Source organism: Danio aesculapii, chromosome 4, assembly GCF_903798145.1.
Source record: "Danio aesculapii chromosome 4, fDanAes4.1, whole genome shotgun sequence".
Lineage (NCBI taxonomy): Eukaryota > Metazoa > Chordata > Actinopteri > Cypriniformes > Danionidae > Danio > Danio aesculapii.
The window spans coordinates 59,851,353-59,863,852 of record NC_079438.1 but is presented as its reverse complement, the minus strand read 5'-3'; the positions used below and the strand labels follow the sequence as shown (position 1 = coordinate 59,863,852).

The window sequence follows — 12,500 nt, the reverse complement described above, 5'->3', positions numbered from 1 at the left end:
AGTGTTAGTTATTTACATGCTGCTTCATCCTAGGCTTGAAGATCCTATTTATTACAGTAAAAATAATAATGCAATCATTAATAACTCCACCTCTGCTGCTGGAAAACTAAAGAAAACCAGCTAAAAACATGTGTTAAATAACCAGATGTGAGATGCTGCATTCTCAGGGAAATAAATCAAATCTAAGACGCATGTTTGATACTGTATGTGTGTTAGTTTAGCATCTAAACATTAGATTAGTTCATAGACATCAGCAGATACAGTAAATATAACAGTACTATACACAGTTCATCGTGGAATATTAATAATATACGCTTGCTCTATATGTTTAAGGCAATACAAATCTGTAGTGTGTGTGTGTGTGTGTGTGTGTGTGTGTGTGTTGCAGGAGACCCTGTAAAAGAAGCAGAAGCAGCGTTTCCCCTGAGCCCACTGTGGATTGTATTGCTGATGATGAAGATGATGATGATGATGAAGGTCTGCAGAAGTGTGTTTGGTCAGGAACGCTTTGATCAGGCTCTAAACCATCAGAAGCACACACAGCTGGACATTCAGAGACGTGTGTTTGCATTTTATGTGCTGTGCATGTGTGTGTCAGTGTGTGCGTTTGTGTTTTTGAGAGTGTGTGTATGTGTCTGTGTCTGTATATGTTTACATGTGCATGTGTGTGTTTGTTTGCATGAGTGTGTGTGTGTGTGTATGTTTTTGAGATTGTGTGTTTGCGTTTACATGTCCATGTTTCTGTGTGTGTGTTACTGTGTAGTCCTTAAGTGTGTTTGTGTGTTTTCATGTGCATGTGTGTGTGTGCGCTTGTGTCCATTTGTGTACTATTATGTTTGTGTGCATGTTGGTGTGTATCTCTGTGTGTTTGAGTATGGATGATTACACAAATTGTGTATAAGTGCATGTGTTTGTGTGTGTGTTAGTGTGTGTGTTTGAATTTGTATACATTTTATGTGTTGTGCATGTGTGTTTCAGTGTGTGTTTGTGTGCATTTGTTTGTGTTTTTGAGAGTGTGTGTCTGTGTCTTTGTATATGTTTACATGTGCATGTGTGTGTTTGTTTGCATGAGTGTGTAGGTGTGTATGTTTTTGAGATTGTGTGTTTGCATTTCTGCGCTGGAGCTCCAGCAGCTCTGCAGGCCGTCAGCAGGTGTGTGTGTGTGTGTGTGTGTTCTGCTCCTCCTGCTCTGGTCGTTGGCTTTGGCAGTGCAGTGTGTTGAGTCTGTGTTCTGCATAGATGTTCAGATGTTTGTTTCTCTCTGCATGACGCCGTCTGTACTCTCGCAGAGCTGCTGCTCAGCCTGTGTGTCTGTGTCTGTGTGTGCGTCTGCAGTGTTCTCCGTGGGCTCCGGCTCCTCGCGCTCCGCCTGCCGGTAACTCTCGTCCCGCTTGCGCTCGCGGTCCAGCAGCCGGTAGTTGATGAAGTTCCCGATGAAGAGCCAGATGCTGGACAGCACCACCACCGCGCCGCAGCACAGGTACATATACTTGTAGTTCTTGGTGATGTCCACCAGTTTACCTGCAAAACACAGCAGTTCAGTCTGAGAGAGTGTGTGTGTGTGTGTGTGCTATTATACAAGCTGTAAACACGTCTCTGCTGTCTCTAGAGTGTGTGTGTGAGTTTGAGCTGAGAATAACACACTGATAATGTTTTCTAACTCTCCGAAACTGCCTTGATCCTAATTTTGACTGTCGCTTTAAATGCAAATGAGATTTAAAAAGAGGGCGGAGCTACTGACGGCTGTGCATCAGCATAGTGACAGATGTAGAACAGCAGTGTGTGTGTTGTCAGTGCTGGTCAGGTGTGCTTCAGTGTGAGTGTGTGCTTCAGTCTTCTGTCAGTCTATGTCGCTCCTGTCGCTGCTCATCTAAAACTCCACATCTATAATCCTCTTATGCCGAGTTCAGACTGCAGGATTTTCTTTATTTTGTATTTTTTGAACACAGAAAAACATGATGTAGACCAGCGGTGTCCAAACTATGGCCCACGGGCCATCTGCAGCCCGCTATCAGTATTGTGGCGACCCGCGAAGCTTTTTATAAATATCAATAGAATCTGGCCCGCTAGACAAAAATGAACGTAATTCAATAAATAACCACCGGGTGTCGCTATCAGATGCCTTCAATTAGGCAGCACTTCCTGTTATGAAGTAAACGAACCGAACAAACTGAAGGAAATAATTGATGATCACGTTTTGGCGAGCCATGGCGCAACCAAGATAAAGGGAAATCAGCAGTGAGTGCAGGAGATTTCAGTCACGTTGGGGCAGAGAATATTTCAGGTCAGCGGGAAATGTGTCTGTTTAATTTGCCAGGGATCAGTTGCAGTAATGAAGGAATATAATATTAATAGACATTATGAAACAAAACATAAGGCCTCTTACACTGGTGTCAGAATGAGATCAGTATATATCAATATATCAATATATATATATATTTATATGTATGTGTGTATATATATATATATATATATATATATATATATATATATATATGTATATATATATATATATATATATATGTATATATATATATGTGTGTGTGTGTGTCTGTGTAAAATTTGGCCTGGGACAACGTTTTTTGTTTTTTTTGCATCTGGCCCTCGGCCCAAAAAGTTTGGACCTAGATATACAATAATAACCAATGTAATAACCGATAAACAGGTTGTTAAATAATAATATTAGTAATAGTGCCAGCAACAGCAGTGACAATAAAAAAGGAAAAACTGAAGAGTAAATGACGAAGACATACTAAAACAAATACAAATAATAAAATAAAATACATTTATATATGTGTATATATATACACATTCACACACAATTACATATAGAGCTTTTTCTTGGCTGCTGCATGGAGGGCGCCTTAGCGACCAGCGCCTTCCGGTAGAATGCTAAGAACTTCTGTTTACATCGTTTACAACCGGTGATTTGCGCTCCGAAAATGGGTTTCAATAGCGTTTTGCGTGGATTACGGAGTGTTTTTGTGACACACAACTTTGAAAGGTGTGTGTTAAAGCCGTTATCATCTGTCAGGTGTGCTTCAAGTGCACGAGAAAACCATTCTCCTAGTTCATGTGCCGCCAGAAATACAGTGTGTGTGTGTGTGTGTGTGTGTGTGTGTGTGTGTGTGTGTGTGTGTGTGTGTGTGTGTGTGTGTGTTTCCCCGGCCGGTCAGCTCTTAGCTCAGCGGCTCTTCAATACACACACGCACACACACACACCACACGCACACACACAATACTTCACCTCAAGCCAGATTACTGGCATGAAAGTTAGCAGGTATGTAAGTCATGCAATTTACAAAAATGACCAATAAAAGTCCGTCACTGATACTCTGCTGGCTGATCTGCATGTTGATTGTAATCGTGAGCCGTTTGTTTTATTTAGTGTGTAGTATTCACCACGGTTTGTGTTTCTCTGTCATTTCAATATGTCAGTTTATTTTCACTTTGTCACAGTTATTAAATCAGTGTGTTAGTGGGACAGTACAGGTGACATTAGCCATGACGAGGCTTCATTTAAACAGCAGGAGATGCCGTCTGACGAGGGGAAAATACCTCACAGCTGATGTTTTCCATCCTATTAGATCACATTATTTAAATGATCAGTCCAGGACGATATCAGTATCAGTTTAAAGACGATAAATGCAGGTAAAATAGATTAAAACTATCATTTCAAAGCTGTCTGAATGAACTGTTTACACACATCAGCTGCCGACCGGAAGTGCTTAGCATTCTCCTTGCGCGTACACGCAAAGCATGATGGGTAATTTTGCATTCCAAGAAAAAGGTCTATACATAAAACAAATTTCCACACCAAAAACGGCAATAAACCAAATCTATATTTGAGGTTAAGTAAGGGTAAAAGTTAAGCCAGTTAAAAAATAAATAAATAAGAGAATGGTAATAGACTGCAGGATTTTCAAAGTAGTCGTGTCACAGATGTGTTCACACTGCATCACTATCTGGGCTAGTGTGTCGTCGCTGCTGTGTTCACGCTGCAAGATGGGTCAGCGACGGGGTTTCACGCTGCATGACTTTACAAAAGCAGACAACTTTGTCTCGATCTGAAAACTACGTCTCTCAACCAAACACATGCGAGAAGTGGTCATGTAGTATATCTTTAGTTATTAACTACATATTGAGAAAGGAGCCTTTAGTGGGGTAGAAAGTGGACTTATTTTGCACACCTGGCTTTTATTATTAGCAATTCTCCTCAACATTTTTTCTTTGTCGAGCCGGTTGTGGTATTGCTCAGACATGTCGAACAGACACGGGTGCTCCTGCCAAATTTACACTAGTTTTCCTCCATTTAATGGCTCCAAATAAACTGAAAATAAGAGCTTTTAACTCCTTCCCCAACCTCCCGCTGGGAGCATGGGATGATAACCGTGTTCAAGGTATACCGCGGTTTGGAAAAGTCAAGGTTTTAAAACCGCCCACATTTTCTGTAATACCGTTCCTGAGGTATGAGTGAGATCTTTTTTTTATTTACTTTTTTTGCTTATTTTTTTAGGACAGCGGTATCTCCAGCAGAAAAAAATCAGTGTTTTAGAAACTACTGAAGACAGCAGAAGCCCATGATTCATTTGAATAATAAGCCTGACGTGTTTACTGATCCAAAATATTATACATTTTTCAAAAAACTAACATATATTGTGTTCAAAGGGGGAAAAGTATTTGTTTTTTTTACCCAGACATTTAAAAATAATATATTTTAGAGCAGTGAGCACAATACCGTCAAACCATGATATATCTGTCCAAGATTATCACACCGTCAGAATCTTAAACCAGCCCATGCCTAGTCTGCAGATACCAGTACTAGTGAATGCTGCTCTCTCATTGGCTGTAGGCGATTGCTGATGTCATTTTCAATCAGAACTCACTTCACACAGCATGATCTGAATCGCAGACAGATGTTCAGCATGCCCAATATCTGACGGGCGTCAGCGACTCCTCGGCGATTCTCTCAGATTGTATGTTTGATCGTTCACACTGTGTGATTGTTACTCACGTGAACGAATTCACCACGTGATTTCAGGTGTAATCCCAAAATCCTGCAGTCTGAACTCTGCATTAGTCTATGCTGCTATTATCTTCAGCAGCTCAAACACTCTAATGGACAGACAGCTGCTTCTCACTCAGGGCTGCTGTTTATGCTAATGAGGGGCACTAGTGGGCGGGGCTTTCCCCCTCGTACAAAGGGAGAATGTCAAGCAAAGAGTTTCCTTCATCAACTGTGATTGTAAAATATACTATTAGTTAATGTGTCTGCTGACCTGCGAGCGGCGGGCCGATGAGCACCGGGCAGCACTCCACAATGGTGGTGAGTCCGACGGCGCTGGAGAACCGCTGCGCTCCTACCAGGTCCATCAGTGTCTCGAACAGCACTGCACTCACCATCCCGAAGGCGAAGCCGAAGAACACAGCGTACACCACCATACCCGTGTAGCTCTCAGCCAGCGGGCACAGCAGGTGGCACACGCCGTTGTACAGCACAGCGAAGCTGAAGAAGTACTGGATCCGCGGACGCACCCAGCGCGAGTTCGCTAGCAGGCCCATGGACGGACGTGCAAACATGTCCACGAACGCCAGGATGGAGAGCAGGAACGCTGCCTGGTACTCGTCCACACCGTTGTCTTTGGCGTACGGCGAGAGGAAGACGATGGGGGCGAAGAAGCCCAGGAACATGATGACGTTCCCGGACAGGTAGATGAGGAAGCCGCGGTGCTTAAACAGCGACAGGTCCAGGTATTTGTTGACCGTCTGCCAGGCCGTGCGCTTCTCCTTCTCGGTGTGTTTCTCCTCCAGCACTGCAGGGGGTGCTGCGGAGCCGGCTGGAGCCACTAGGGGGCGCATGAGGGACCCGGCCACACAGCAGTTTAATAGCAGCCCGCCCAGGATCAGGAAGCTGCCCCGCCAGCCATACTCATTGATCAGGTACTGGTTTAGCGGTGCTAGCGTGCTCAGGAACACCGGGCTGCCTGCCATGGCGAAGCCATTAGCGATCGGACGCTTCTTGTAGAAATACCTGCCGATCATCGTCAGCGCTGGCTGCAGGTTAAAGGCCAGACCGAGACCTGTGGAAGAGAGCAGAACACATGCGGTGAGTGCTTCTGCACACTGAACAGATATCAGGCTAATCGGTTAGCATGCTAATCAGAGGCTGTGTAAAGTATGCACAAAGCATAAAAACTGCTTATGATGCTAATGGTTACAATGCTATTCAAGGGCTGTAATCAAACTACATAAATGTTACATAAAAGTTAGCATAGCATGCTAATTGGATAACATAGCATGTTAATAGGTTAGCATTACATCCTAATTAATTAGCATGCTAATCAGAGGCTGTAAACATACTACATAAATGGCAAAGATATGATGTAATGTGCTGATTGGCTGGCATGCTAATCAACTTGTAAACACTACATAAATGTGACATGAAAGTTAGCATTGCACGATAATTGGTCATCTTCATCTGTCTGGTTATGCTAATCAGTTATCATGCTAGTCACTTAGCATAGTAATCAGAGGCTGGAAACAAATTACGCAAACGGCAACATTGACGAAGCATGCTAATTAGACGTTGTTGTTTATAATACAGCTTTTAAACTGTCATAGTAAAAGACTATATAGTCTGTAAAGCTAGTGTTGCATGCTAATTGGTTAGCATGCTAATTGTTGTTTGTATATATACACGACACACTGCGCTGGGTGTCAACTGGCTGAATGGAAACTGAAAATCAGCACACACCGGTATACATCTGTGTTGAAACTTCACACACACATTCATGACCAATTTAAAGAGAAATGAAGGGTTTAGCGTGTGTTAGCAGCCGAGTATTAGCCTGACCGCCGATGACGCCGATGCAGATGTAGAGCTCCAACACATTATTGCAGAAGGAGGCGCTGATCATCCCGATGGCACACAGGACACCACCCAGGATCATGATGGGCCGACAGCCGTATGTGTTGACCAGAATACTGCTGATGGGGCCTGGAACACACACACACACACACACGCGCACAAACACACACACACACACACGTTTGTTTTTGTAAAAATGTGGGGACATTCCATAGGTTTCCATTCATTTTATACTGTCTAAACTGAATATTGTATTGGCCTAACCCCACCATACTCCTAAATCCAACCATCACAGGAGACAGTGTGCAGCTTTACTCTCTGATTAAACTCATCCTGTGGGATTTATAAGCTTTACGTCACTACCGTCCTCATATTTCACCTCCTTTTTATAATACCTGTGTCATACCTATGTCATTATACAGATTTGTGTCCTGACATGTCGCAAAAACACGTACACACACACACACACACACACACACACAGTCCACCAGAATAACAGTAAATCAATGCTGAGGTTCATTCATTCATTCTTTTTCGACTTACTCCCTTTATTATTCTAGGGTCACCACAGCGGAATGAACCGCCAACTCATCCAGCACTTGTTTTATGCAGCGGATGCCCTTCCAGCTGCAACCCATCACTGGGAAACACCCAAGCCTACCCAATTGACCTGTACCGCATGTGTTTGGACATGATAATGATAAATGCAGAGTCCAGAAGTGCCACATTACTAAACTTACTGCACTTTTAAATATAATTAACATTTCCTTGTTAACTGATTAATAAAGTGACATTAATAAGTTCACCATTTCCATAAGGACTACAGTAAAACATGTGGCACAGCTGTAAAAATATATGGTAAAACATCTATAATCTTTTTTAATTCAATATATATTTTAAAAAGCGTCACTAAAGTAAATGCTATTTTATTTATGAGTGATAAACAGACTGCTGGGGGTGACACGGTGGCGCAGTGGGTAGCACAATCGCCTCATGCTGGTTCGAGTCCCGGCTGGGTCAGTGTGTGTTTCTGTGTGGAGTTTGCATGTTCTCCCCGTGTTGGTGTGGGTTTCCTCTGGGTGCTCCGGTTTCCCCCACAGTCCAAACACATGTGCTATAGGGGAACTGATCAACTACACTGGCCGTAGTGTGTGAATGAGTGTGTATGGGTGTTTCCTAGTACTGGGTTGCAGCTAGAAGGGCATCCGCTGTATAAAACATATGCTGGAATAGTTGGTGGTTCATTCCACTGTGGTGACCCCTGATGAATAAAGAGACTCAGCTGAAGGAAGATGAATGAATGAATAAACAGACTGATGGTATTTTGTCAAAATATAAATCTGTTGTTTAAAAAGTGTTACATCATCAGGTGTGTGTGTGTGTGTGTGTGTGTGTGTGTGTGTTTGTGCTGAAATCAGGTCAGATCTGCTCTGTTTTTAGCTCTGAAAGCGTCTCGACTCCTGATCTCATTAACATGCGGAGCAGCAGGAGGTAGTGAACCTTCCCATGATCCTCTGCTCCAAAACACACACAATAACACTGACCGGCTGAACAGGAGAACTGTGTGCGTGTGCGTGCGTGTGTGTGTGTGTGTGTGTGTGTGTGTGTGTGTGTGTGTGTGTGTGTGCGCATTTGTGTTTGTGTGCACGTGTTTGTGTGCATGTGTGCGTGTTTATGTGCATGTGTGTGTGAATGTGTCTGTGTGAGTGTGTGCACGAGTGCATGTGTGTGTCTCTCTGTGTGTGTTTGCATGTGTGTCTGTGTGAGTGTTTGTGTGTGCTGGTGTGGGTTACAGGACTCAACCGATATCTGTCCTCTATAACACAGCAGCTCAAGTTTACCAGCCGGCCACACACACACGCGCGCACACACACACACACACACACACACGCACACACAAGCAGGAAAAACTCATTTACTTGAAGCTTTTTAATGCAGATGCATCATGGGATTTCTGCTTTCCAGTGAATCATGCCTGACGCGTGTGTGTGTGTGTGTATGTATGTGTGTGTGTGTGTTCAGGTCAGATCTGCATATTAAAGCTGGTTCATAATGAAAGATGCAGATGTAATCTGGGCTGGAGCTGTGTTACGTCTGAATCTTCATTCTGTGCGGCTTCATGTTTAACAGAGGATCAGTTTAATTCATCCTCTAATGAACGTCATTAAGCATCGCCTCACGTCAAATACAGCGCTTCAACACTATTATGTTAGCAAAAAAATCAGTTAAACTATTTCATTTTGAAGAAATATGAACATTTGCATTTGTTTTATTATTGTATTTTATTATATTTATATATATTTTTATGATTTACTATAATAGTTTTTATGATCATTTTATTTTTAAATTTCTATATTATTTATTATTATTTTTGCTAAAAAATGAAATAGTTTTGTTTCCCTTTCGTTACATTTTATAAGATTTAATCAGTTGTTAATGCTTTTACCAGTTATAATGTATTTGTATTAGATTAAACTCTAAAGATGAATCTTATAGTGCCTTATTAGTGTATGGTTTAAGATGTCAATGAACTGTTTTATACATGCTTTAGGAATTCATGTCATTTGATTTTGATTGAACTTTATTAAATTAATTATTTTAAAAATCAAAAGGAAAATGTTAAATTTGGAAAAACACAAAATACTTCATCTATTATTATATTGTTGTTTTGATGCATATATTTAATCATTTTAATTAATTAGACACTGCTGATTACTCAAATTCAATATAGTACTGCAAATGGAAGAAAATTAAGTCCTGAAAAAAATCAACAAATCAATTTATATGACGTCTCATGATGTTTATTTAGATTCTTTTAGTAACTAAAATATAAATAAAAAACATTTCATAATATTACTTAGACATTTGAGTTAATCAGGCCTTTTAATAACTAAAATCTAAATAATTGTTTCCCATTTTTTACATGTTTGTCATTAAAAGGCCTGATTATTTCAGATGTATTATTAAAATTAAGAAATGTAACTATATATATATATATGTGTGTGTGTGTGTGTGTGTATGTATATATATATATATATATATATATATATATATATATATATATATATATATATATATATATATATATATATATATATATATATATATATATATATGTGTGTTCACTATAAATATATATACATTATAAATACATTGAACCATGGAATTTAGGGGGAAAATAATATTATTATTATTTACGTTTTACATATTAAAAGGTCTAATAACTTAAAAAGTCTTAAGTAAAATTATGAAATGTCATATCACAATAAACATGTAATATAGTGAATATGTTAGGTAAGTTTAGTGTGGTGTTTTGCAGGTATTTCACCTCCGGCGTACATGACGGCCAGCATGATGGAGGAGATCCAGGCCACCTGACTGTAGGAGGCGTTGAAGATCCTCTGGATGTCCTTAAAGAACACAGTGGTGGCTTTGGGGAAGGCGTAGGAGAAGCCGATGGAGATGAAGGCCCCGCCCACCACAGCCCAGCCCCACCCCCCGTCTGGAGGCGGGACGGCTGGAGGTCCGACAGGTGGAGGCATCTCTGCCAATCACTGCAAAGGAGAAACAGACAGGCAGCGAATGAGGTGAGTGAGGGGCGGAGATATCCTGAGTGGGCGTGTTCAGAAAACCTGTCTGGAAACAACTGTAATGAGTCTGCTTTTTTAAAATATATACAAGTCAATGCCATGATGACAGCACATAATATTAGACTAGATATTCTTCAAGACACTAGTATTCAGGTTAAAGTGGCATTTAAAGGCTTTACTAGGGTAATTAGGGTAAAGTTAGGGTAATTAGGCAAGTCATTGTATAACAGTGGTTTATTCTAGAGACAATCCAACACTAATATTGCTGAAGGGGGCTAATAATATTGAGCTTAAAATGGCTTTAAAACTATTAAAAACTGCTTTTATTCAAGCTGAAATAAAACAAATCGGACTTTCTCCAGAAGAACAAATATTAGAGGAAATACTGTGAGAAATTCCTGAATCTGAGAAACAGATTAATAAAGGGACTAATCTGAAAAGAAAATGAATGAATGAATATTAATAATTAATTTTTACATTTTTATTGAATTTTAATATGTTTTGCATCTCTGACTAACTTTTGTTTGACTGCTACATGTGTCATCTAACAGTTTTGTATGATTGTAAGTTATAATAATAAAAATAAATATAAAATATTCTGCTTTTAGATGAATGTGGGCAGACAGTGACAGCAGATATAGAGCTGTGGGCGGAGCTTCCTGTAAATGAGCTCTAATTAAAAGCAAACACACTCAAACAGCAGGAAACCATCATGTTGATCTTAATATCTCCATGCATAACAGTAGATTAAAGATGCACAGTAATATACTTACATTGTGAGCTGATTCAAAATGCATTAAATGTACGAAACCTATTTTATATGTTTTATAATTATTCCTATTCAATATTTTTAATTCCTAGTCCTATTTAAAGTTTCTCCTCCAATGTTTTAAATCCCTTTTATGAATTTATAATATCAAAATATGGGTATATAGCCATTCTGCATAATATATATTAGTCAAAATACTTCATCTGAGCTATACTTGTGCTAGATAAATATAAATATTGTTAGACTGACTATCATTGTAATGCATAGGTCTCAAACTCTTTCCTGGGGGGCCACAGCTCTGCACAGATTTGCTCCAACCCTATTCAAACACAGCTGATCTAACTAATCAAGGTGTTCAAGTCTACTTAAGCAGGTGTAAATTGGAGGTGGTTGGAGCTAAACTGTGCAAAGCTGTGGCTCTCCAGGGATTGAGTTTGAGACCACTATATAATAATGCATTATAATGCGTTATAATGCATGTCTTCTGTAAAATATGCTAAATGATGTAATTATTATATTAAAATATGCTACAATTATTTAGTTATCTAAGAAAAAACGCATTTAAAAATGACTTCTGATGTACAGAATATAACAAAAAAAGGTTTACACTTAGATTTTCTCCATAGTTGCATGTATAGAGTCTATTTATGTATGAATTTAGGTCTCGACTTTATAATTTTATTTCGATATTATGTTTTACTGATAAATCATTGGTCTGCTCACCTAAATGCCTAGCTGACGGTTCAAGATGTTCACAGTCCAGATAATGTGTGTGTGTGTGTGTGAGAGAGAGATTTATGGATATTAAAGGCCACCAAGACAACATGAGTCCTGGCAACAGTGTTTACAGCTGTCAGTCATTGTCAGAGCCTGCCTCTGCTTATAATGTGAGCTCCGCCTCCTGATGCTGAAGGGTATGGAAAAGTGGGCGTGGCCACAATCTTAAGTGCCATTGTTTACAAATCAAACAAAACAGAGCGATTCTTATCATGTGATTTTTTTTTCTGTTCTGAAGCCAACAGCGTCTCACACACACACACAGAGAGAGAAAGAGAGAGAGAGAGATCGCTCATGTGATGTGAACTCAAGCCCAGTGTAAGATAAGCTTTTGTTTTCAGCTTCGCTCTTCAAATCCAAATACCTTCCTGCAAAGTTATTGTAAGCGATATCACCACATGCTGACTGCAGTTATTATGCGCATATATTAAAGCAATAAACAGTGAGCGTCTATGTGACATTGTTCACGTCGTGGCACACGTACAGTAAACATTCG

General features: G+C 40.1%; 1 protein-coding gene across 1 annotated transcript in view; it reads right to left on the bottom strand.

Annotated features, from left to right (window-relative positions):
- zgc:165507 (uncharacterized protein LOC561188 homolog) overlaps positions 1–10,489 on the bottom strand; it is a 10,758-nt gene extending 269 nt beyond the window's left edge. The window contains exons 1-4 of the mRNA XM_056456299.1: positions 10,197–10,489; positions 6,854–6,997; positions 5,280–6,080; positions 1–1,521 (exon numbers count right to left, since the gene is read on the bottom strand). The exon at positions 1–1,521 is cut by the window's left edge and continues 269 nt beyond it. Coding sequence (XP_056312274.1) covers positions 1,244–1,521; positions 5,280–6,080; positions 6,854–6,997; positions 10,197–10,410 — 1,437 coding nt within the window. The 5' untranslated portion in view covers positions 10,411–10,489 and the 3' untranslated portion in view covers positions 1–1,243. The remainder of the gene's footprint in view (positions 1,522–5,279; positions 6,081–6,853; positions 6,998–10,196) is intronic.
- Between the last annotated feature and the right edge of the window lie 2,011 nt (positions 10,490–12,500).